The sequence below is a fragment of the Triturus cristatus genome, chromosome 12 (assembly GCF_964204655.1).
Source record: "Triturus cristatus chromosome 12, aTriCri1.1, whole genome shotgun sequence".
Lineage (NCBI taxonomy): Eukaryota > Metazoa > Chordata > Amphibia > Caudata > Salamandridae > Triturus > Triturus cristatus.
The window spans coordinates 146701579-146728797 of record NC_140595.1 but is presented as its reverse complement, the minus strand read 5'-3'; the positions used below and the strand labels follow the sequence as shown (position 1 = coordinate 146728797).

The window sequence follows — 27219 nt, the reverse complement described above, 5'->3', positions numbered from 1 at the left end:
CTACTAAGCACTTTGAAGATGGGTGTGACAATAGGAATACTGGGTCTCCAGGAGGGGGTTTGTAGTGCCTTGCAATTGATCTGGAAACTGCTGTAGCAATAGTAGGTTTATCCCAGGTCATCAGTATGGGTTCAGTCAAAGACTCATTAAAGGGCAGGAAAGGTGCTGAGGCATTGGATGATGAATGCAAAACCCCTATCAAAATGTTAGATTTAACTTAGTGATTGGGAGAAGGAAGTCTAATATCGCGGCTGCTTTAACGTACCACTGAGTGGTAGGATGTTACCTCAGGAAGGTAAGACCTGTTGGAGGAAAAAGATCCCACTCTGGAGAGGTATCCAGATCGCTTGCTTCTTTCAAACCCGCAGTGTCTTGGTCCATGGATACTTGGGTATCCTCTATCTCTAAATCCTATTGAGAAACATTTTCAAAGAGGAAACGTTCTTCCTCCAAAAGCCTTTGTGCCTCCCTCCATGATTGATGGAGTGAGAGAGTACCTTGCGGCGGCTCGAAGGTTATTGGTGGTGTCAATACTGGTGCCTTTGGAGAAGGATACGGCACGTGTCATCAACTGCGGTGCCGGTGGGTGTGGTTGCAGCACAGAAGTTAAACGTTCCTCCAATGATGAAGTGGAGACACTGGAATCCGTGCCGGAGTGACCTTTTTTGACCTTCCTACGAGAGAGGTGGAGGGATCACCGAATTTGGAGACTTATCCTTTGAGGAATGATAATGGGATTCATGGCAACATTTCTTCGTAAGCTTCCTTTTGAAGATCTGGAAGAATGAGCCAATGATGCTTTAGTTCTTCGACAGGATTTTCATTGACCTCTTCCTCATACTGTGCTGTGGCCATGAATAGCTTGGATTCTCTTTCTTTCAAAGCTTTCGGGTTCATCTGTTGGCAGTCTCTACAGGTGAAGTCATGGTTCAATCCTAGGTAGCAGAGACAGATTTTGTGAGGGTCAGAGATGAACATTTGTACCGCACAGTCTCAAGATGGTCTAAATCCAGATTTCTTAGGTGGAAGCATGGCTCGAAAAGACTGCACCAAAAATCAGTATTTTTTAAAGTAAACGCCGAAAAAGCGACCTAAGTCCTTAGGAGAGTTTAAGAGCTCAGTGTTGTGTCGGAGGTGTAGAAAAAAAGAACTCATGTCACCACACTGACGGGAGCGCTTTATGGCTCCAATGATGTCACGCTGTGCCGCACGCCGGCCATGTTGGAGTCAGTGCCCCCTGTCGGTGTGAGAAAGCTATTGAAAGTTTCTTGTCCGAGCTGGTGCTTGGGGATATTCAAAAGGTGAGGAATCTGCAAGTAAATACTGTATCCATCAGAAGAACATGAGAAGAGAAACTGAAGAAAATGAGGAATTGGAAGGTGTTCAGAATGAGGATTCCATGGAGCCACCAGAATCTATTGTCTGGAAATTTTTCAACATTCCACAATTGCGATCAAATACATGACAAGAACTTTGTGCGCACAGAAGCTGAGCAGGGGCAACAATGGAAAAACTGTTTCGGAATCATGTCAGAGAACAAGCACCATTATGCAAGGGCTGAGCAGAATTTCATTGCACATGGAGAAGATGCCAAAGAGGCTTCTACATTTACTGAAACCATGCTGTCTGTCATGGCTCCTGGAGAGAGGTTGCCTATACATGTAGAAGGAGGAGGAAGAATAAATTGATCTGTGTTCAAAACTGTGGGTTTGTGTTGCTTGGTGTGTAGGAAGATCATTTCCTGTGGAGGGCAAAGTGGAAGAGCACACAAAAATCAAGTTCTTCTGCACCACAAGGCGTGCAAAATTGTTTTTCGTCTTTGTTTAATACCGTTTTCCCACATTTATCATGGCTCTATTTTTGTTTAATGTTTTTCCCAAAAATGGAAAAAAGCAAATCATTAAAAAAGTATGTAAACTAAATACAATTCATTTCAGAAAAAAATTAAATGGTTCAAAAAGGGATACAAATATATTCTGCTTGTTTTGTACGTAAGTGATAGTGAGTGAATGTGTGAAAGTGAGTGAATGAAAGTGAAGCCAGATGTGTGAGAACATGAGTATGCACAGGGAGTATTGCCACCTGTGCTTGATCAGATGGGAGAATGTAGATGCTACATAGCTAAGTATTGTAGGTTACAACATTTGTCATTTGTTGAACTACTTTCTATTAGTACTCTTTAGCTATTTTTAAGCAATAAATTACTATTTTACACAAAGCTAATTGATTACTCTATGAAAATGAAGTATCATTCTTCTCAATTGTGAATTAAGAATCAAACAAGTATACATTTTAAAAGCAGTGTTTCTTTCTTGTGGTATGTTCAATGCCACTTGTCACATTCTTTGTGAAGCTCCAACTTTGGTTTCCACCAACATCTGCAAACTTTCACTGTGGACACCTCCAGCTCACAGAAAGAACTTTGAGTGTCAGTGGGGGCGCTAGTGGTGATCACCTTTTTTATTGTTATTATTACAAGCTGGGGAAACAAATTATTTACAGAAAATGCACATACATACATATTTATATATTTTTTTTAAAAAGGAAGCAGCTCTAAGTTTCCACTGCCACACGTTTTTCCTGGTCTGGAAAATAAAATAGTGCATTTTGTACAGAATATACTGCAATCTCTCTCATGAGGGTGAATGGGAGAAGAAGCAGGTCTTCCAGAAGCATCCGCCCCTCTTTTCTCCAGCCTCCTTGGTTGAAGTGCGGAGTGGACGTGGGAACAAGTCCTCAGGAAATACATTTCATGTCCATTTTGTTCATGTGAAGAGTAGGGGTGGAGGAGTGATCCCTAATCTCCAAAGGCAAACAGCATGCTTGGGCAGGCAGGAAACACTTTTCATGAAGCAAATAAAATCGCTGTAGTGTGCCATGTTCTTTTGTTTTTAAATAGGTATAGAACTATATATATATTTTAATTTATTAAGCTAACATGCGCTTTTCAGAAAATAAAAATTCCAGTTTTTATGAGACTCTCCTCTCCTTTCTCCAAAATAATGTTCCAGTTTCATTCCCATTTTACGCCCTACATATAGGTATCTTTAGTAGCCATGCCTTCCCACTTTCCTTCTAAGCCATTCCACCCACAGCTGCTGGTCCTGATCCACATTATATTTGGTGGGGCTGAAGGTGGTTGAGGGCACGATAGGAGTGTGAGGTGGTGGGGAAAGACAGAGGACAAGCCTGCTTGTGTGTGCTCTTCATTCACTTCCCATTGTGAAATTCACCATTGCAGACGAATCTTCTAACACCTCTGTAAGACCTGGAGGAGAAAAATTAAACATAGTTAAAGACTTGGTCTTTGACGCAGTAACTCACATTTTTGTTATCTAATACAATCTTAAGGCAGAATCTGAAAGGTCAGCACAAGCTCTCCATCTTTATGGCACGCCAGCCCAAGTGAGCCCATGTCCTTTATAGGTAGGTTTTAATCTACAGTATCAAAACAAATCCACAGGAAGGATACCATCAGAAGCAAACTGCCCATATTACATTTGGTGTCAGGTCATCTTCTTACAATGACTGTCATTGATTATGAGATGGTCATGCCTTAAAGCTGGTATATTCCTCATTTACACCGCACAATGCAGACTAAACTGTTTCACCAATGCAGGAAAGAGTCACCCTAATGTACAAGTTACTTACCTTCGGTAACGATGTAGCTGGTAGAGACCATCCTTGCCGCAGATTCCTTAACGTAGAATTATCCCCAGGCATGAGACTGGATCCGGAATTGTTTTTGCCACAGCATCTCTGCGCACCGGGGGCGGCACCACGTGACTCCGCCCTGATGTTGTCCACGGACGTGACGTCAGCAAGGTTACAAGTCCCACCCCGGCGCACTAACATCTGTTTTCTTCTGAGAACTTTTCCGCACCACAACGCGGAGCCATCACAAACAAAACTGTGAGAGTATGGGAACAGTGTGCGAAAAAAGCAGTGAAACAGAAAGGGAAGAAGCGAATGGTGAAGAACAGCAACATGAGAGACAGTGTCAAGCACTGTGAAACTGAAAGTCATGCAAGGGAAAGAGCAGAGCACCGCTCTGAGAAGCAACCCTGGAAAGCAAAGGCCATATCCTCCCTGGAGACAGAAAAAAACATGTGAAAATTCGGGGCAGACGACAGAAAGTTTGCAACCACAATCGATAACAGTGAAGGGCAACAAGTCAGGAACAGATGAGTAATGACAAATCACCACAAGACAACACCATCAAGGAGTGTCACATCCCCTGTAAAGAGTGAAGGGCTGAGGCACAGCCAAGAGACCCCAACCCAGAGGACTGCAGAGGAGTCAGAAACCCCAAGCAATGAAAAAAGGGAGAATATTATGAGTAGGCCCCACACTGGAATAACCAGGGTGTAGGGATGCAGAAGTACACATGATGGCTTACCAATCAGCCCAAAAATACACAGATGGTCCAACCTGAAGACCTATAGGGGTTCACTAACAGACACAAATCACACACCACAAACGTTAAAGGGCTGTACCAGCAGCCAAAAGTACAGAGGGGCTAACGTAAGGACCCTGAAGGCATTCCAAGCCACACACAGCACACAGATATTCTCCGGAAAGACGCTATCCCGCAACCAAGCATGGTGGCAGAGGGCCACAGAATTTGCCATAGCGCGGGCGAGAGAATCAGAGACATCCAAGGCCGAATGGAGAATAAATGCAGCTAACTCCCGACCATCCAGCACATGGCACCGCAGATCAGCACGGGCACCGTCGTGGGAAGTGCGAGACAGAAGGGACTCCGCAGAATCCGACAGGTCGGAGGTAGCCCTGGCCAACACACAAAGGGTGTTGAGCGCGCAGAGCAGCACTAGTGGAAGCAAAAATGTTATGCCCCCAGGAGTCCAACCACCGGGCCTCCCGTGACGGAGCGAGCAACACTGAAGGCAAGGAAGGAAAAGCAGTCTGCAGGACAGGGCCCTGGCAGATGGGTGGGAAAAAAGGCTGGCTGGATCGTGCGGGGCAGGACGGTGGCAGTGGAGGAGGGGCTGAGAAACCGGATCCCCCGTAGCAGGACGGCCCCAGGTCCCCAGAAGAGAGTTGTGGAGCAAAGCTTCAAATGGAAGCAGCGGCTCCCCTCCACCAGAGTCCTGGTGAAGAACCTCCAACAAGTGGTCCGTTGGGAGTGGAGCGACCGGGTTGCCCATTTGCAAAATGCCGGTGGCCGTGGAGATGGCCTGGACAAAGGACACACTCGCCTCTGTAGGGCATCGTGGGGGAGAGAGCAACCGTGGGCGAAGGCTGCAAACTAAGCCGCCCGTCCCCGTGCCCTGCTGGAGGAAGAAACCGCCAGCCCCTATAGGATGGAAGACCCATGGACGAGTGAGGGGCCTGAGGGGTCTCCGGGAAGGTGGAGTAGCCGGCGGGGCAATCACCTGCAAGGTGCGGAAGAGAGGGGCCGCGGACGCGGAGACAGCGTAGAACTCGCCCTGGAAGCTGCCGGGGAAAAGGCCACAATGCGGTGTCCAGTCTCTGGTGAAGAGGAGATGACAATCCTCCGGAGAGGAAGGGAAATCCGTAGAAGAGTCGACGATCCGACGTCGGGATGGCGCCGGGGAGTCCGCCATGGGCACCGGTGTGACCTCGACCGGCGCCGAAGAGTCCACCAAAGGTGCCGAGTCGACTTCCACCACCACGTGCCTCATAGGAGAAAGGGGCGGGGGCGGAGCCGAAGCGGCCAATGAACAGCAACAAAAAGGCACCGGCTCGACCTCCGACGAGGCAGCTGCCTGCGCAGAGGACTGAAAGGGACTCGGGGAGGCACCCTGAATCCCAGCCTCCACCCACGGCGCCGACAGGGCCGGGGAGGAAAGGCGTCGGCGCCGGAAAGGCGTCGGCTTGGCCTCTGGTAAGACAGCCGCCTGCCCAGAGGACCGAGGGGGACTCAGGGACGAGCCATGAGTCCCAGTGACCTCCTGCGACACCACAGGGAACCCCGCGGGGTTTTGCGGCGAGTCAGGGACGCCCTGGGTCGAAGAGGGGAACCCCGTAGGGCCGCACCTCGAGGACACCCCACTTCCATACCTAAAGCTGAACTTGTCGGTGCCGGGGGTGAAGCCGCCGGCGAGTCCGCAAAAGGCCCGCGCATGGCGAGGGAGCCACGGATGTCGAAGTGAGAGAAGGGGGGGCCAAAGAAGCCTGCAGAGCCGCAGCGTAGGCCATCATTTGGGCCCTTGTCGCCCCAATGCCAGGAAACGACGGATAGGGTGGCGATGGACGAGGGCGCACGTCCCGAGAGGAACCCGTGCCCTCAGCAGAATGAGGACAGGGCCTCGGTGGCAAGCTGCAGGACTTACCGGCATCGGAGGTGGAGCCGGCGCCTTTTCGGTACCATTCATTGGCTGCTTCGGCTCCGACCCCGCCCCCTTCGCCGATGAGGCATGTAGTGGTGGAGGTCAACTCAGCGGCTTCTGGACCCATCTGAGGTAGGGGACGGACGCTGCGATGAGACCGATTTGGACAAGCGGGCCGAAAGCAATTTCATACGGCGCTCCCGCAGGGACTTCGGCTTGAGATGCTGACAAGCGTCGCAGTCCGTAGAATCATGGTGCTCGCCCAAACACCACATACAAATAGGGTGAGGGTCCGTCGCCGACATCTGACACATACAAGCACACGTCTTGAAACCCGAATGCATTGCACACTGTTCCCAATGCAAAGGCGTTAAAAGAGGCCTGAAAACAGGCCAAGGGAACTCACTCCGGATCCACGTTGCAAGCGGAAAAGAAGGAAACTGATGTCAGCGCGCCGGGGTGGGACTTATGTGACCTCGCTGACGTCACGTCCGCCGACAACGTCAGGTCGGAGTCACGTGGTGGCGCCCCTGGCGCGCAGAGAGGCTGTGGCAAAAAAAATTCTGGATCCAGTCTCACGCCTGGGGATAATTCTACGTTAAGGAATCTGCGGCTAGTAGTCTCTATCAGATGTCAAAATGTACAAGTTATTTACCTTCGGTAACGATGTATCTGGTAGAGACGATTCTAGCCGCAGATTCCTTAACGTAGAATTATCCCCAGGCGTGAGACTGGATCCGGAAAATCCTTGCCACATCATCTCTGCTAGTCGTAGGCAGACGTGACGTCAGCGAGGTCACGTAAGTCCCACCCCGGCGCGCTGACGTCAGTTTTCTTCGGAGAACTTTTCCGCGCCACAACGCGGAGCCATCACAAACAAAACTGTGTGAGTATGGGAACAGTGTGCGAAAAAACAGTGAAACAAAAAGTGAGAAGCGAATGGTGGGGACAGTGCCAAGCACTGAGTTACTAAAAGTCATGGAGAGGAAGGAGCAGAGCACCGCTCTTGGAAGCAACACTGCAAAGCGAAGGCGATATCCCCCCTGGAGACAGAAAAACATGTGAAAAATGTCGGGGCAGACGACAGAGAGTCTGCAACCACTATCTATAACAGTGAAGGGCAACAAGTCCTGAACAGATGAGGAACGACAAAGCACCCCAAGACAACACCAGCAAGGAGTGTCGTATCCCCTGTAAAACGCTAAGGGCTGAGGCACAGCCAAGAGGCCCCAACCCAGAGGAGTGCAGAGGAGTCAGAAACCCCGAGCAACGAAAAAAGGGAGAAGATTATGAGTAGGCCCCAAACTGGAAGAACCAGGGTTCAGGGATGCAACAGTACATATGAACCTACAGGCCAAGTACCAGAAAGGAAGGAGTGGAACAAATAAAGAGAACAAAGCATCCCGCCAGAAAGAGAAAGAGAGCACCCACAGAAGTCACATGCCACCCGGAGGGAGGCGAGTGTAGAAGACCAAGCTGAAGGGTCCTCGCAGAACAGGGAAGAAGGGGGGACCGTGAAGGAATCTGCGGCTAGAATCGTCTCTACCAGATTCATCGTTACCAAAGGTAAGTAACTTGTACAACTGATAGAGACTACTAGCTGCAGATTCCTTAACGTAGAATAGATACCCGAGCCATACCCTTAGGGGAGGAGGGGTGCGAGAGAACCTCACCAGCTTGGAAGAACGCAGGGCCCCAACAGGGGATGTGTCATGGGGACAGGAAGGACAGCCCAGTCCCCTCCAAGCAGAAGTAAAATAGAAAAGGAGAAGGGAAGGGCAGGATACCACAAGCCTACCCGAGGAGCAAAGGGCGTCCACCAGAAAACCCGGAGGGACAGACAGGACCCAGCGAGTACCAAAGGAAGAAAAGAACCACCCTCAAATCCAAGGAGAAGAGGAGGAACAGAGGCAGAGACCGCCCCAGGAGAACACACACAGCGAAGGGGACAGCTGAACGGGTGTCCATCCCGAGGCAGGGAACAAGGCAGGAACAGCTCCACAGCCGATAAGCGCAGACGTGAGAAGGAAGACACAGACGCGCAAAGCTCCAGCAAGCATGGGAGAGGAGCACACACTGACATGCCGAGGCCCTCGGAGGTGGACCAGAACTACCAGACGTGCGCAGCAGACAGCTGGCAAACACTATGAAGCAGCGTGCCCAGAACAAGCCGAGCGCAAGACGAAGACAAAAGCAAGGGAACCCCAGAACCAGCCCTAGAGAAGGACCGTCGCAGGAGCACCACTCGGCCCACGAAGAGAACAGGGACCGGCCAGAAGATAAAAAGACACGACGCTGTAGACAGCATGACAAAAGTCGGTCTGGCGATCCAGAGGCTGAAGAGGGAAGGCAAAACGCCCAGGAGCCAATATCTCGAAGGAACAAAGCGCAAATTGGACGACAGGCAAACCCTGTAGAAGAAGGATAGAAACACCATTGGATACGGAGTGGGACAAAACCTGGAGCAGCGCAAGCTGCGCTAAGGCGGAAGAAAAAGAGAGACCGCACCAAGCGGTATATAGTGACGGCAGGAAAACGCGAGGAACCCGAGAAGGTATCCATACCCGCCCAGCTTAAGACAGAGCTATGCAATAGCCAACAAGTACCCCACCTAGGGTATGACTCGTCCCAAAACAAAACAGGGAAACACCTCTTAGGGAAACCCGCAGCAGAGGTCAAGAATATAAAAGACCTGTGGAAAACACCACAGACGGCTTACCAATCAGCCAAAAAATACAGAGGGTCCAACCTGAGGACCTATACAGCTTCACTAACAGCCAAAATCACTCACCACAAAACTGAAGGGCTGAACCAGCAGTCAAAAGAACAGAGGAGCCAACTAAAGGACCCTAAAGGCATTCCAAGCCACACACAGCACACAGACGGGCCAACCGAAACGCAAGGCCCCAACAAGAGAATGGTGGGATAAACGCGTCCCATAAGACACCGGAGGACCGACAAACCGAAGCTTACGGAGCGGGAGGGGGACGGCACCCTGCAGGGAGTCGCTGAATAGCGGTGTCCGCATGGGTGTGAAACAACAGAGTCCCATCAAAAGGCAGGTCAACAAGACGCTTCCGAACATTCTCCGGAAAGACACCATCCCGCAACCAAGCATGGCGGCGGAGGGCCACAGAACTCACCATAGCACGGGCGAGAGAATCAGAGACATCCAAGGCCGAACGGAGAATAAATGTAGCTAACGCCCGACCATCCCGCACATGGTGCCGCAGATCAGCACGGGCCCCCTCTTGGGAGGCATGAGACAGAAGGGACGCCGCGGTATCCCACAGGTCAGAAGTAGCCCTGGCCAACACACAAAGTGTGTTGAGCGCGCGCAGAGAAGCACTAGTGGAGGCGAAAATGTTACGCCCCAGGAGTCCAACCACCGGCCCTCCCGTGACGGCGGGAGCAGCACCGAAGGCAAGGAAGGAAAAGCAGCCCGCAGAACAGGGCCCTAGGCAGATGGGTCAGAAAAAAGGCAGACTGGATCGTGCGGGGCAGGACTGTGGCGATGAAGGAGCGGCTGAGGCACCGGATCCCCCGTAGTAGGACGCCCCCAGAAGAGTTGTGGAGCTAAGCTTCAAATGGGAGAAGTGGCTCCCCTCCACCAGAGCCCTGGTGGAGAACCTCCAACAAGTGGTCCGTTGGGAGTGGAGCGACCAGGTTGCCCATTTGCAACATGCCTGTGGCCGTGGTGATGGCCCAGACAAAGGCCACACTCGCCTCCGTAGGGCGTTGTGGGGGGGAAAGCAACTCCTCCGTGGGCGAAGGCTGCAAACTAAGCCACCCGTCCCGTGCCCTGCTGGAGTAAGAAAAGGCCAGCCCCTGTAGGATGGAAGACCCATGGAAGAGTGAGGGGCCTGAGGGGTCTCAGGAGAAGGCTGAGAAGCCTGCGGGGCAGTCAACTACAGGGAGCGGAAGAGCGGGTCCGGGGGCTGTGAACGCAGAGACGGCGTAGAACCCGCCTTGGAAGCTGCCGGGGAAAAAGCAACGATGCGGCGTCCAGTCTACGGTGAAGAGGAGACAAGGAGATGACAATCTTCCAGAGAGGAAGGGACATCCGGAGAAGAGTCGACGATCCGACGTCGGGGAGTCCACCACAGACACCGGTGCGACCCCGATCGGTGACGAAGTGGCTACAAGAGGCGCTGAGTCGACCACCACCACTACATGCCTCATCGGAGAAGGGGGCGGGGTCGGGGTCGGAGCCGAAGCAGCCAATGAATGGCACCGAAAAGGTGCCGGCTCGACCTCCGATGAGGCAGCCGCCTGCGCAGAGGACCGAGAGGGACTCGGGGATGCGCCCCGGGTCCCGGCCTCCACCCAGGGCGCCGCCAGGGCCGGGGAGGAAAGCTGTCAACGTCGGCTCGGCCTCCGGTAAGACAGCCGCCTGCCCAGAGGACCGAGGGGGACTCAGGGACGAGCCGTGAGTCCCAGCGACCGCCAGAGATACCACAGGGAACCCCGCAGGGCTGTGCGGCGAGGTAGGGACGCCGTGGGTCGAAGAGGGGAACCCTGTAGGGCCACACCTCGACGACACCACACCTCCAAAACCTGAAGCCGAATTCATCGGCCGCCGCCGGCGAGTCCGCAGAAGGGCCAGGGCATGGCGAGGGATTCACGGACGTCTCAGGAAGAGGAGGGGGGCCCAAAGAAGCCTGCAGAGCCGTAGCGTAGGCCTTCATCTGGGCCCTTGTCGCCCCAATGCCAGGAAACGGCAGATAGGGTGGCGACTGGCGAGGGTGCACGTCCCGAGAGGAACCCGCGCCTTCTGCAGAAGGAGGACAGGGCCTCGGTGGCACGACGCCTGTGGGGCCTCGGTGAAGGACGATGCCGCAGCCGAAAACAGCGGAGTCTGGACCCTTCCGAGGTAGGAGACGGACGCTGCGACGAGACCGATCTGGACAAGCGGGCCGAAAGCAATTTCATCCGTCGCTCCCGACGGAACTTTGGCTTGAGATGCTGACAAGCGTCGCAGTCCGTAGAATCATGGTGCTCGCCCAAACACCACATACAAATAAGGTGAGGGTCCGTTGCCGACATCTGACGCGCACAAGAAGCACACGTCTTGAAACCCGAAGGCATTGCACACTGTTTCCAACTCAAAGGCTTTAAAAGAAGCCTGAAAACAGGTCAAGGGAACACACTCCGGAAAAGAAGGAAACTGACATCAGCGCGCCTGGGTGGAACTTATGTGACCACGCTGACGTCACGTCTGCGGACGACGTCAGGGCGGGGTCGCGTGGTACCGCCCCTGGCGCGCAGAGATGCTATGGCAAGGATTTTCAGGATCCAGTCTCACGCCTGGGGATAATTCTACGTTAAGGAATCCGCGGCTAGTAGTCTCTATCAGATACAGATCTCATAACTCCAAGGGGCTAAACTGGGTTCCAGATGGAAAACAAGAGCCTATTGTACTCTTTTGCCTCATCAGCTGCCAAATACCCTTTGGACTCTACCACAGCCCAATGCCATTGATGCCTCTCGCAGCATTGGCGCCGTTCTTCTCAATCTCGCTTCAGAACACTTGGTTGGAAGTTCTAAGCCTTGTATATCTTTAGAGAATGAGCATCAGAATACTGGCAACCCTTTGCAAAAATAGCCCTTCTATGCCATGTCAGTTTTGCGGATTCAAATGTAAGAAATGGGCCTACTGATGTTAATTATATCACTGTTATTTTCAGAACCAAATGTAGTCTTGTAAATTCTTGGTCAGCTCCAAATGTTCATTGCTATCATTTCCTGGATCAATCCACGCTGCAATTGTTACTAAGCTACCTCTAAATATGTTTTTTAAATGGAATATGACATTTGGAAGAAGTCCAATACAATATTATTACTGTGTTTCAACCACAGCTTCTAATCCTAGCATTTTGACTTGTTTTCATCTATTGGAAATTTGAATTCTTGAATTTAACAAGTTACTTTCGATAACGCTCTTCCTGGTAGGTACTCCACCTAACCACAGATTCCTCGTGTTTTGAATATTCCCCAGACGTCAGACTGGATCTAGAATTTTTCAAGCAGAGTACCTTAGCACTTGTAGGTGGCATTGTGCGGCTCCGCACAGACGTCACTCTGCTCTAGAAATGAGGTTCTTAACTGCATATAGGCGGCACTCGCAAGCAATGACATCAGTTGCTTTCTAGGCTGTCAGTGCCCCAGATGGAGAGCAGCACAGCAAATTGGTTTTGACCAGTGTGCAGACCTCCAGAATTGGAACCTTTCAAAAAGGCAAATGGTCTAGTGGATAGAAGGGCTTGTGAGGAACCTGCGGTAGGATAGAGAATCTACCAGAAAGAGCGTTTCAGAAGGTAATTAACTTGTTCTTCTGACAGATACTGCTTACTGCAGCTTTCTCATCTTATGAATAGATACCACAGCAATACTTCCAAGAGGTTGATTAGAAAACTGTCTCAAATCAAAAAGTCATTCAATACAGAGCAGGTAAAGTCCCTATCTTGATGGACCTGGCTGTCCGGACAATAGTGCTTTGTGAACACAGAGTGATACATACTTAGTAGCTTGGCAAATGTCCAGAACAAGCACTCCACAAACCAAGGCAGTTGTAGCAGCCTTGGTTCTGATGTGAGATCGCCAGCCTTCTGGAGGTCACTTCTTGGCCAGTGCATAGAAGACTTTGATAGAGAGAACAATCCAGGACGAAATGATTACCTTCGCCACTGCATTGCCCTTCTTTGTATCAGCAAATCCAACAAGACCTGATCATCTACACAATGTTCTATGGTATGATTATTGTAAAAACCTTTAGAATCCAGCCATGGAGGTTTTCCTCCTCCTTAGAAGGGTGAAGTGGAGCGAAAAAATCTAAGATGGTGAACATTAGGGTGAACAAGGATTTACTACTTTCAGGAAAAAGGAGGCCCAGTTCTCAGAACTAATTTGCCTTGGGAAATCTTAGTATACAGCAGGATGATGGGGAGGGCCTTTAGCTCACTCACCACTGCCACACTGATGTAATGGTGAAGAGAAAAACTGTATTAAAGATGAGAAAACGTAGAAGAAAACTGTGCAGCGGTTCAAAAGGTTTACATATTAGGAACATTAGACCCAAATAAAGTACCACTAGAGCATAATGAACAGACATTGGGAGACATATGCTTCATACCTTTCAGAAAAAACAATGCAACAGGTGATTTACACAAGGAAGGCTGATCCGGCTACCGAAAAAAAGGCAAAAGAGTAGACAAGTACCACATTTAAATTTAGAAAGTATTGCTGGGCTAGTAACAACACAAAAAGCAACACTTCAGAAAGCTTGGCATGAAGTGGATTAATCTGCCAGGCAGTACACCAGACAACACATTTGTCCCAACAGCAGGTGTATACTCATTTTGTCGAGTGTTGCCTGTCTGCCAAGATGACATCGACAACTCGCGAAGGAGGTAAAAACAAGTCAACGGCTGGTGCTCAATCTCCAAGCATGAAAGTGGATATCGTGCCAGGCTGGGTTTAGGAGTCTGCTCTGCTGCTGTGACAGAAGATTATCCCAAAGCGGTAGCCTGATCAGAGGACATATGCTCATCCCGAGGAGTTCTAGATACCACACTATCCTTGCCCAATCTGATGCAACCAGGATTGCTTGAGCCAGTTTGTTCCTCATTTTCTTCAGAACTTGGGCAGGAGAGGTATCGAGGGAAGGCGTACAGGAGTCCCGAGTTCTATTCTGGGACAAACGCATCTCAGAGAGGTGCCTTGGAAACTTCAACAGGCAGAAATGCTGATATTGGATGTTATCAAGGGTGGCAAAAAGATCGAGCCAAGGTTTCCCCATTCGCTGAACGCGACCCTGCTCCACGTCGGACCGTAAGGGCAACTACGTGTTAGTGACTCATAACTTGATGCCATTACAAAAAGACTGTGATATGTAAATAGTCACCTCTTCTTAACTATAAAGAGGTAAACACAAACTATGGAATAATTTCTTGGTAAGTCTAATCATAGTTGATGAGACTTAAGGTTGAAATTCAATTATAACCGATATTCATTTTCGGTTGAGTAAAAATAGGGTTACCGCTTATCTTTCAAAATAGTCAACGATTCCAATACACGTTTATGAATCTGTTATTCCTTCGGGAAACACTTTTGATGAAACTACACGGATATATTCATATCAGGTGAGAGAAGCTATTTGTATAAGTCTCATGGTAGTGACAACTAGGAGGTAGTTGTGTCTTTTGTCTAAATATTCCTCCATGCGCATCCATTTTAGTACATTAATATGCTTTAATCATGTCTAGTAATAATGGTAACCATATACATTATCTGTATATAATATTTGTATGTTCTGTCTTTTGGGCAAAGTAGCTGTTATGTTGGTTTTGAATAAAATGGCCTATGCCACCAATATTAAGGAAAGGGCTTACTTATGTAGCTGTGGTCACTGATCAGTTTAAAATATATTTTTGTGTAACACAAAGAATGTAATTATGTAGTGAAAAAAAGTCTATTTATCTCATTTCAGCCCTGAGGAGCGGCATAGTTTGATGCTTAACACGTGTTTGCTGAGGTTTGTCAGCCTGGTGGAAGACAAAAGTACCCAACTGAAACCAGGTGTGTTAAATATTTTTATAACAACAGGTTACAATAAGGCCTTTATGATACTTTTGTTTTCCTTCAATGATATTACAAATATATACTGAATCAATAGAAATTAACACTCAATAAAAGAAGAGAACTGTATAGTTGTACTTTGGATTAATTCAACGCCAGACAACTATAATGACTATAGTTTAATTTATAGACCAGATTGGGCAACTGGCTTTTGTTGTGGCATCCTGCGTAGGGCTCTCTCATCTTATTGCCTTAAACCTTTTGAAGGCGTTGGCAGCTTAGTCAGTCAGACTTGGAGTTCAGAGATCCCGTCAGGTGGTGAAATATCTCCTGGTGTTCCTGCCACTTCTAAGGAGTAGTTCCTTCTGGCACAGGGTCCACGACCCAATCTCATCCTGTTTGCTGCAATACCACATTGTGGTAGTGTTGTCTGTGAGAACCTGCACCAGCCTCCCCTTGAAAAATGGCAGTAAGGCATTTAATGTCAAGTGGCTCCATAAAGTTGATGTGGAGCCTGGCCGCTGCTGGATGCAAGATGTCTTTGAACGCCACCTCTCCCAAGTGACAATTGCAACCCAAACTCAATACATCAGTCACCAATATTAGACCTGGGTGGGGGCGGGAGACAGATCTACTGCTGACCCAATTGAGGTCTAGTTACCACCACTGCAGGTCTTTTGCAGACTCCTTCAAACTCTGGATATGATCAGTTCCCCTGAGGATATGCCCACTGGGACTTCAGATCCTGCTGCGGAGCCCACATAAGCCACCTGGTGTACTTGACCAGCAGGGTGTAGGAGGCCTTCAGTCCCAGCAGTCTCAGAGTCATCCTCGCTGAGATCTAGGACAGATCTGAAACATAGCGAGCATAGCTTTAATATCCTGGACTCTGCTCTCTGGGTGGGAAGTGCAAAACTGCACCATGGCTCAGATAAAAGGAAACCTCTGTGAAGCTGGTGTGATTTTGGTATGCTTATAGTGAACCACAATGAAGCAGAGGAAGTTCGCCATTGTCTGGAGGTGAGTGACCACCGCTTAGAGAGAGCCTACTATGAGCAGCTAGTCGTTGAGGTAGGGGGAAGAATGGAACCACTGACTTCTAAAGATTTGCTGTAACCACCACCATCGCTTTAGTGAACACCCGAGGGGCACTGTTGAGGTCAAAGGGGAGCACAGCAAACTGAGAATGTTCTTGCACAACGTCAACCGCAGACAGGGCCTGTGGGCCTGCAGAGTCGAGGACACAAAACATATGGGCGGGCATCTTGAACATTTTTAAAATTTTGTTTTTATTGCATTTATATATGCATGTGTAGGGATACCCGTGGGGGACAGGAACTGCTGACAAAATGCTCCCCGTTATATTAAAACACTGACGTCCTGACGCTCCGTGTACAGGCTGCAGGCGGTCAATTTAACCAGACGTTGAGTGCCCGGGAGGAGGAGTCTGGTGGAGCGACGTCATCCTCTATCACCCTATCAGATGAGGACGCCGGAAAGAAAGCGGAAGAGGACACACGTCGAGGGAGTGGTGAGGAAGAGCCAACAGGAGAAGGCGTAGGAAACGGAGACCACGCCTAAGGACCGGACAAGACATCGTGTAGCTAAAAGCCAGGAAGCCACAGCGAAGGTCCTGGAGGACAAAGAAAAGCCAGGAGGCCAACGGAACTACGTGTCGCCCCGCCACTCTCCAGGAGGAGCGTGGCTGGAGAAGGCACGTCTCCGCATACGGGGATTCTCCAAGCACTGGGAGGGAAAGGGAAACTCTTAGAGGGTGGACACCGCTTCCCTGACCGGGCTACATATGGTGACGGTTTTCCATGATCTTCCCCCACAGACCTCTTCCCTAATCATAGAAGTTTCTTGATCTTTCCACTGACCCCTGGTTTTGTTTTCGTTTCGTTCTTGCTCCCTTCCGGACCGTCAACTGAGATCCGCGGGTTCCAGCCTACTCCTTCCTAGAACCGGAGAATCCAGGAACGCCCTGTTGGAACCGGAACATCTTTTTCTTTTGTGTTGGTTAAAATAAATAGAGACACCGGAGAAACAGAAAGCGTCCGATCCTCTTCTTCGGGGTATAAAACCATTAGAGAGCACCCTCCCCCTGGGCTCCACGACAGCAATGTATAACAAAACAGGCATCTCACATTTTCAAACAATAGGTTATAAGAGACTGGCTTGAAACATCATTAGGGTGATTGCAGTCGCAGGTGTTCCTCCCATGGACTAGGTGGGTGGTGGGTGGTATATGGTTGGTTGGATTTATGAGCTCGGGGTGGAGTGAGTTAGTAAAAGCAGGGGTTTAGGAGGAGCTGTGTGCACTTTCCACCCATTGGTGAGAGTGCGCCATGACCCTACTGTCTTAAAATCATTCAAGGGACGAATCTCCTTTCTCCCTCAAAAAGGCTAGAGCCATCGAAAGGCAGGCCCAGTATTGTGCAGTGGATGTCAAAAGAGAAGCCTGTGGACCTAATTCATAAGTACCTCCTAAGGGCCACACTGGTATCAATTGGTGGTGTACAAGCCACATTGGATGGTAAACCTTGCTCCAATGCAACTATCATGGTTTGCTTAAGGATGGAACGCAAGTTGTCAAGGACACCAGACAAGATTTGAGCGAGAGTCCCAAAGGGCGCAGGTATAATGCCCCAAGATTTAGATTTGGTTGATGGAACATAATGCCAAACTAACTGACAAAAACATGCACTTTCCAAAGGTTTCAATGCACTTCGATTTCCTTGCCTGGTGTTGAAGTTACAGGGTGTATTTGGGCTAACTTTGGTCGCAGAGATTTGCACAACTAGATTCTCAGGTGTGCTGTGCTGAGTCAAGCAATTCGAATTACCAGTGGCTGGACGATGTCATGCTATCGGTCTGTTCACCACAGGTCCGGAACAGGGTTTTGCCCAAGCCCCAAGAAGGATGTCTGAGAGGACCTCATTGAATGGAAGTCGGCTGAACATTTCTTTGCTGCGGCTAAAGTACACCAGTGAGGATGTTAGTCTTCTTCGCAACTGTGAGTAACTTGAAGTTGAAACCTGCCCTATGACCATTGCGGAGGAACTTTCTTTCCTGGCAGGACTCAGACAAGACCAGTCCAGTGTCTGACGAGGTGTCCAGGCCTCTGGAGCCCGAAGGTCCTCAAACCATCAGTGTATGGTTGGCCAAATTCATCGCCGACATCATTTGCATTGCTATCAGTCGGTTCCCAAAAAAATATTTTTACTCCAACCCAATGCGCTGAGCGAGGTTTTCAGCCCTATAATCTTTGAAAAAATGTCCTTTTGAGGAATTGCAAACCTATGCGAGACAAGCTCTTGCAGTGGCAGGAATGTGTTTTAACTTAATAAAATCATTGAAAAAATGATTTGACTAGCTTACCCTTGCAGCAAGAAAGACAGTGGCCTTTGCATTAATCACATCCAGATTGAACTATTGCAATAGTCTATATGCAGGTAGGTGCCACCAAAAAGAGTTTTCGGAAGCTGCAGGGAGTACAAGATGCAGCTGCTAGACTTGTGATGACAGTGCCACCCTATTCCTCAGCCTCAGCTGTGCTTAAAGCCCTTTATTGGTTGCCAGTAAGTAGAAGGGTTTTGTTTAATATTCTCTTGCTCACTTTTAGAGCTTATAGAGTATTTGGGCCAAAATATCTAGTTTCCAGATTCATCCATTAAACTACCTCTCGGAACTGGAGATCCTCATCTGCCAATTTTCTCAAACCTCCTACCTTTAGGTGCAAGACCAAAGGCAGCAAATCTCTTGCTGTCCTAGGGACAAGGGCCTACAATCAACTCAATAGACATCTGAGATTAATGGACTCCGAACCTCTTTTCAGAAAACTTCTGAAAACCTGGATCTTTATGGCCTCTGATTCATTGTGTCGCACATGTATTCGGTGATCTTATGTTCTTCTCTTATTCCTGATGTTATGAACTCTGCCTTTCTCTGCTCAGCGCCAGGACGCTTCTTGGGAGCAACAGTTGCAGAGCCAACAGAGCCAACTTCTGGTGGTCCCTCTTATGGTAGATGTCCAAAGGAAATGAAAATATGACTTTATCCTGTAACCATCTATTCGTCCAATGCAGTGCTATAGATTCACATTTTCTGCAAAGTCCTGCCATCTAAAGTTGAGCGCTGATGTTTCAACTTATTTTTGTTCAACGTTGTTTTCGACTAACATAACCTGTTGTGCCTCCACCATGCACCAGATCAAAGAATCCGCCCTAAATTGTTTTTCGCTCAGCGGGTGAGTAGTGTAACCGGAGTATGGTGTCAAAGACAGAGTAGTAAATGCTGTCCATTGTGATAAAAAGTGTTGTGAGCATCTGCTGAATTCCGGGGGGAAGGTGGGCACATGTGAATCTGTCTGTTGGGCCCATGCTTTGACCTTGAAAGTGCTGGGAGGCCTGTTGTGTGGGCGGCAGGTCCTGATGCTGTTGATAGATCAAGTCCTAGGATATCCCGATAATGGTGAAACTGTTGGGCGAACGCCATACTGGTGCTGAAAGGCCAAGAGCATGCCAAGGCTCGGCTCTCTATAAAACTCGCTAGGGCAGAATCTATCTTTTCAGAAAACAAGCAGGAACCTTTGAAGGGCATGTCCATTAGGGGTGCCTGGACGTCCCCAGAGAAGCCTGTGGGTCTCATCCGTTTTGGCACTGAAGTATCACACTTGTTCCAAAAGCCCTTACGAGACAACCAGTGGTGCCTGGACGGATGACAAACTTGGCTGTATCCCTGCCATCCTGCATGGTTTAGGCCAAGTCAGTTGGTTGTCTTGTAGAACTACGTGGAAGATCCCATCAATCATGTTCTAGGATGAGTGAGTCTAACGACAAAGGAGCCAGCTGGAGTTGACTGACCTTGGGAAGGCCATTAGGGATGACTCTGCTGTAGGACAGCTTCCCTGCCAAAATCTCAGGAGCTGGATGCTGGGTTAAGAAAGCAGGGACGCCTGCTTCTGGTCTATAGTGCTGTACGACCTGCCGATTCACCGAAGGGCTAGAACATGCTTTGTCCATGTGCCAATGAGCGCATCAGTGAGGGCCTAATTGAGAGGTAGAAGAGGTTTGTCAGTGCCTGGCAGAAGGACCTCAACAAGTATGTTCGTTTTTAATTCCATAGTTGAAGGAGGCACTTACATCCATTAGTGGTCCAGGAAAGGAACCAACCCAGCATTGGCTGAGTTAATCAACCCACTAGCATCTTGTAGATCCACATACTAGTTCTCTTCAACATAAAGACATCCCCTTCATTTTTATCGTTGTATTGCTGGCTTTGGTCAGAGCCAAAAATGTGGTGTAGTGGCTGTGTGCGACTGTGCAATAGTGGAATAGTGGCTGAGGGATTGAGTATTGACTGCACCACAACAGTATATGGGTGTAGCGTTGGACGAGACGAAATTGTCTTGAACCAAACACCACAAAAAGTAGTTGCTCCTCTGGCAACGTCAGTGCCAGCATTAATGTCCAGACCCAGATTTTGCCACTAGACCAAAAGTTAGCACCAAAGCTGGCGTGGAACCTAGAGCAGTATCAAGAGGCATAGAGGGCACCGAGGTCTAATCTGCAAGTGGTTTTTTGACAGGAGGATTGTTGGAGTCCAATGGAGTGGCAGAGGGAGCCAGAAGAGTGCCAAAGATGCAAAGCATGGCCTCTCAAAAGGATCCAGCCTGCTGTGATATCTTTGATTGGCTCGTGGACTATGGGTGCATCGGGACAAATGTTGGAAACAGGTGCTCGTTGTAATGGGAGCGAGAACTGGAGATATGGTAGCACCTTCTGCAGAGAATGGAAATGGTGGAAAGGGGCAGAGTCCTGCTTGGAATTGTGTGTCTTTTTGGGCCTTCTCAAATACTTCGACCATGAAGATCTGCAGTGGGAATGACTTAAGGAGCTCGTTCGCACTCGGCTTTGACCTGGTGTGGGAGCTGCTTGGAGTCTTGTGGTGATTTGCCAAGTAGAGGTTTGCATTCTTGCATGACTTTTGGATTCTTCTGGGTACAGTCGTTGCAGGCCTTGGAGTTGTGCACTGAACCTAAGCATCAGAGGCACGTCTTTTGGGGTGGGGGGTATCACTGACATCTGTTAGCGACTGACCCTACAAGACTTAAGCCTGTAGTCTTAGCGGGTGACCACTGGTAAACTGGAAAAATTTAATAAAAATTGTAAGAAGAAAAAATCTTTTCACAGAGTGAAGAAGAGGAGCCGAGATCCAGTTCCGCATCTGAAGGGGCAGATGAAAAGGAACTGACATTAGCACACGTGTGGCATTTTATCTGCAGCTCCGTGCATCACTTATGAAGTGGAACGGAGTTGACGTGGGTTGCTCGTGACACCAACATGCGTGCAGGGGAACTGCTTTTTAAGGTTTGCGGATACAGTCTGGGGCTTTAGGATAGACCAAAGTTCAGAAATCTGTAGTTAGTATCCACTAGAATCCAATATTATTTGTCAACAAATTAAGCTTTCCCAATTATGGTTATGTTTTTATTCCTGCTTACAAAGACATGATTGTACTGACGTGTTTGAGTGCTGGATCCCTTAGCACCACCCACGATTTTCCAAAAGAATGAATTTCTCAAAGAATTCAATCAAATAATGTAAGCTTTCTGTTGCCCATCAATTGACACCCCATGATCTAAAGGCTTTGAAAAGCAGTGAACACTCAAAGTAACAGTATTTTCCTAAAAGTGAAACGGAGGCTGTCATATTTAACCGATGTCATTTACCAATTCCCAAAATATTTATTTATTTTTGTTGGGAAGCAAACAAATAATCTGGAACCCAATACACTACAATTTTAGGAACTTTTCTAAGATGACATTCTCAGGACACGTTTTGCTTCAGCACAATGGTAGAGGGTTTTATATTTAGGTCTTTGTTCAAAATGGAAGGTTCTAGGAAAGATCAAAGTGTCTGTGGTCAACCTTTCGATATACTAAAAAACACCACAAAGTGTCTCCTCGCTATTTTTGCTGTGCTGTAGAAAATAATCAATTTGGTTCCAATGCCAGGTCAATACAGAAGTCTTCTTACCATCCTCAGCTACTGACTCTGACTGCAGGTCTCTCGTAAAGGAAGAATTGCATTCCCCGTTGGGACTGTGAAGTTGTGCCCTCTGTGTGTTCGTCTCTCTCCCCGTGTCATTGACAAACGGACCATCCTCTGAAGGGGCTCCTCTAAAAGACTTTAATAACTCCCTGTGTGCTGCTTCCATTTCCTAAAATGGTTAAATAGAAAAGATCACAACAAAGAATGCAACATGATTTGACTGAAGACAACGTCCACATTTACAGGATGCTTACTACAACTGCACTATTAGAAGAAAACACATTGATTTGTTATGGGGGGGATATTGAGAAGGATGCCAGATTAGACAAGTTTGACACAGCTTAATCACCTCCACCCCATACTTTCAAAGAACTGCTGAGCTAGTGCGAGTTCTCTCTATTTCTCAGACTATATGGGGGAAGTGAAAATGTTACTGTCGTCTTAAAAGGGAGTTGAATGTAAGTCTCAGTGAGGATTCAACCTTTGGATGCAGGATTACAAAGGAGAAGCTGCTGTGTTACATCTGCCACCTATCTTTTTTTTCTAATTGTGTAAGAGTAATAGATTGTGCTGAGAATCGGCTCAACCCAACAGTGGCAACCCTGAAGATCCTGTGGTCAGGAGAGGCTTTTCATAGTAGTTCGCAGGTCTGACCAGCGCTATGGAGGAATACTGCACTTCTTCCCATTTGGACCGGAGTTGTGAAGGACCAAAAAGGTAGCAAGTTACAGAAAGGAGCAGATGCTATGCCAAAGTATATTGCTCTGGGGCTGCCATCCAATGGTTAGTTTGTTATATTTTTTGTGAGAAGGGGCATTAAAGAGACCGGCATTATCTCGAAGAAGGAGGTTATCTCTATTCTCTTTGTAATAATTGGAAATACACAGATTGCACCTAACCCCTTTATGTTTATCGTGTAAACATTTTATGAAAACAAACTTGCATCAAAATGTGTAATTTCTTTCAGCCTTTTTTAGGCTACTCTCATAAATGTGATTAGTCATACAAACCTAAACAACAATAAGGACAAAAAAAACTTTCACAAGGGCAATAACTTGTTCTCCTATGGATCTCCACTGATAAGTGTAAGTAGGGAACAGTTCTGCTCATGTTTCACATTCTGTTTCAATTTCATAAAATACATTCATAATTTTTCTTTAGAAAAGCAGACTTTTCAAAACAAAACCACCAATTGAGCAGCATTTGTTGTAGTCCATTTGGCCAAATTGTATCTTATCGGAAAAAGTAGCCAATTTTTTCTTCTGAATGGTCACTAGCTTCAAAAAAGTGTAAAGAAAAAATATTTTATAAACCTGGAATTATGGGAAAAGGACCTAAAAGGGTAGCAAGATTGGCTGCAACTAACAATACCTGAGCTGCTTCAGTTCTTTCTTACATCTAATTGCCTTTTTTGCTTTTCCTTAACAATAACCTTTCAACATCTTTACATTTTGATTACAATTCACGTTTAAAGGCTTAGTGTTTTTCTTTCACTTTCTTACTGCAAGCATTTTTCTTTTATGATAAAATGCCATCCTTTTCGTCATACGTCAATGTTGTGGCAGAAGAACAAGTTACTTACCTTCGGTAACAATATATCTGTAAGAAACATTAGTAGTGATAGTTTCCTTACCTTAGAATTACCCCCAGGCCTCAGACTGGATCCGGAAAGTTTTCGTCAGCAGTACCCCTGCGCATCGGTAGGTGGCGTCGTGTGGCTCCACGTCCGTCGGCGTTGTCGTCTTTGAGATGATGCCGCAGGCGCTACTTAGACGCCGCCCACGCGCGCTGACGTCAGTTCTGTACACAACTTTCCGCGCCAGGAACGCAGAGTCATGCAAGATACTGACCACTGGTGCATTGAAACTAGGGCCCTGAAAGGGATGACCATAACCCTAGAAATCAGTTTGCAGAATGGGGAGGATGGGTGGGGCGGTAAGGAATCTATCACTACTAATGTTTCTTACAGATATATCATTACCGAAGGTAAGTAACTTGTTCATCTGAAAGAAACACAGTGATAGATTCCTTACCTTAGAATAGATACCCCAGCAATACCAACCCCAGTGGTGGGACTGCAAACCAAGATCACACCAGGAAGTCCCAGAGAACAGACCAGCCAAAGAAGCCGCCTATCCGGACTTAGCTGCCCAGGCAATAATGCTTAGTAAACGTGTGCAGCGAGGCCCACGTGGCTGCCTGACAGATGTCTTTCAGGGGGACACCACGTCCCAATGCAGTAGTGGCTGCAGTTGCTCTAGTGGAACGCAGCCCCACCGGAAGCTCTTTTTTAGCCAAAGAGTAACAGGCTTTGATACACAAGACGACCCAGCGTGAGATAGTCCTCTTGTGTACCGCACAACCATTCTTGGTGCCAAAGCAGCCAAAAAAGAGCTGGTCATCCACCCGGAACTGTTGTGTGCGGTTGAGATAAAATGAGAGCGCATGTTTTGGGTCCAGACGGTGGAGCCTCTCTTCCTCTCTGGAAGGGTGCGGAGGCAGAAAGAAGGTGGGCAAGGTAATGGTCTGCCCAATGTGAAAGGCCGTAACAACTTTTGGCAAAAAGGAAGGACGGGGCCTGAGCACACCTTGTCCGGATGGACCGACAAAAAAGGAGGTTTACAAGAAAGAGCTTGGAGCTCACTCAGTCGCCTAGCGGGGGTGATGGCAACCAGCCAGGCAGTCTTCAAGGTCAAGAGACGAAGAGGACAGTTGTGAAGGGGCTCGAAGGGAGCACACATAAGATAAGTCAGAACCAGATTCAAGTCCCACTGTGGTATCACAAACAGAATATGAGGGAAAATGTGTGCAATACCTTTGAGAAATCGGTTTACAACCAGAGACTTGAAAAGAGAGGGCTGATCAGGGAGCCTGAGGAAGGCCGAAATGGCAGAAAGATTACCTTTGATAGTGCCCAGAGCAGAGCCCTGCCGGGCCAAACAAAGAAGAAACAAAAGGACCTCAGAAAGAGGATCCACAGCCTTTGCTGTGCACCATGCCACAAACTTGTTCTACCTGCAGGCGTATACCACTTTAGTGGAGGGATGCCTCGCTGCCAGAATTACATCACAAACTTCAGGAGGCAAGACGAAAGGAATCCACTGCCGCCGTTCAATCTCCACGCAAAGAGGTGGCAGCTGGACAGGTTCGGGTGGAGGACCGTCCCCTGCTGCTGCGAGAGAAGATCCCCTGGAAGAGGCAGTCGGATCGGGGGATCGATGCTCATAATGAGTAGCTCGGGATACCAAACTCTTCGAGCCCAGTCCGGGGCCACAAGGATGACTTGTGCCCGGTAGCGCCTGATCATCTTCAGTACTCTGGGCAGAAGTGGTATAGGCGGAAAGGCGTACAACAAGATGGCAACTCCACTCGCGACGAACCTGCCAGGTGTTGAACCACCGGGAAAACGCCCTGATGTTCCATCCATGTCCAGAGGAGCAGAGCCTACTGAAAGAGGGTCCACGACCCCACCCCACCTTGCTTGTTGCAGTACCACATGGCGGTGGTGTTGTCTGTGAACACCTGCACTACTCTCCCTTTGATAGAGGGAAGGAATGCCTTAAGTGTAAGTCGGATCACCTGCTGCTCCAGAAGGTTGATATGGAGCTTGGACTCAGGTGGAGACCAGAGGCCTCTGATCTCTGCCTCTCCCATGTGGCCACCCCATCCCAGGAGTGACGCATCCGTCACCACTGTAAACTCCGGTTGGGGAAGGGAGAGGGATCTGCCGTCGATCCAATGCCGGTTCGTGAGCCACCACTGCAACTGTTGTACAGTGCCATCTGAGATTTGGACGTGATCGGACAGGTTCCCCTGATGCTGCGCCCACTGGAACTTCAGGTCCCACTGCAGAGCCTGCATATGCCATCTGGCATGATCGATCAGCAGGATGCAGGAGGCCATGAGGCCCAGCAGTCTCAGGGTCACCCTGACCGAAATTCGGGACCAGGGCTGAAAGCTTGGATTCAGAGCCCGAATATCCCGGACTCGCTGTTTGGGAGGATAGACCCTAAACTGAGCCGTGTTCAGAACCGCTCCAATGAAGAGGAGCTTCTGAGAGGGAATCGGGTGCGACTTCAGCACGTTGATTGAGAACCCCAGCAAATGCAGGAGGTCGGCCGTAGTCTGGAGGTGGGAGACGACCGTCTGGGGTGAGCCCGCCTTCAACAACCAGTCGTCGAGATAGGAGAAGACTAAAACCCCTGATCTGCGCAGATGAGCTGCGACCACCGCCATCACTTTCGTGAACACCCGAGGGGCGCTGGGGTAAGACCAAAAGGGAGCACGGTGAACTGAAATGCTCGTGGCCTACCGTGAACCGCAGGTAGTGTCGGTAGGCCCGCAGGACTGGGATGTGGAAATAAGCATCCTGCAAGTCCAGCGCTACCATCAAGTCTTGTGGGTCGAGAGCAGACAAGACCTGAGCCAAAGTGAGCATCTTGAACTTCTCTTTGCGGAGGAAGCAATTGACATTCCGGAGGTCTAAGATAGGACGCAGGCCCTTGTCCTTCTTTGGCACCAAAAAGTAGTGGGAATAACAACCACGACCTACTTCTGGCTTCGAAACGCACTCGATAGCCTCCTTGGCCAAGAGGGCCGCAACTTCCTGCTTAAGAAGCAACACGTGATTCCCCCGACATGCGGTGGTACCGAGGTGGCATGGCTGGAGGAGCAGTCTCGAAGGGGAGGGAGTAGCCCCTTCGGACTATCTCTAAAACCCACTTGTCTGATGTGATGGTGTGCCAGTGGGGGAGGTGATGGCGAAGCCTGCCGCCCACTGGCGTTGGATGGGCCTGAAAGGTCAGACTAGGAAGGTTTGGAGGCAGTAGTGGCCGGGGTGGAGGTGGACTGACCCGCCCGCTGGCCCCTTGGTCCGCCACGGTGGGACCCGCGTCCGCACTGGGGTTGTTACTGATGAGGCTTGTGGTTCAGTTGCGAACGCTGAGGGGCGCCCCTTCCTGTGCCACGAAAGAAGCGAAAAGCATAAGGTGGAGGAGGGCAGATTGCAGAGAGTCCCAAGGACTTGGCCGTAGCTTTGTCACCGGAGAGGCGACGGCCATCAAAGGGCATGTCCATAAGTATGCTATGGACGTCCCACGAAAATCCAGTTGTCCTCAACCAGGCGTGGCGTCAGACCGCCACCCTCGTTGCAATCGATCTGCCCAGTGAGTCGGCGGTGTCTAGGCCACAACGAATTATGAACTTAGCTGCGTCTCTTCCCCTCTGCAACAGCCTGGGTGATAGCTGTCCGGGCCTCCTCCGGACACTGGAGC

The 27219-nt window shown here is 49.0% G+C and overlaps 1 protein-coding gene across 4 annotated transcripts in view; it reads right to left on the bottom strand.

Moving 5' to 3' along the window:
- Positions 1–2445: 2445 nt before the first annotated feature.
- The window catches only part of LOC146772936 (rho guanine nucleotide exchange factor 11-like), an 896981-nt gene continuing 872207 nt past the window's right edge, over positions 2446–27219 (bottom strand). For all 4 annotated transcript variants that reach the window (XM_085639320.1, XM_085639323.1, XM_085639321.1 and 1 more), the window contains 2 exons: positions 21932–22115; positions 2446–3268 (listed from right to left, as the gene is read on the bottom strand). In XM_085639320.1, the coding sequence (XP_085495446.1) occupies positions 3207–3268; positions 21932–22115 (246 nt within the window). In that variant the 3' untranslated portion in view covers positions 2446–3206. The remainder of the gene's footprint in view (positions 3269–21931; positions 22116–27219) is intronic.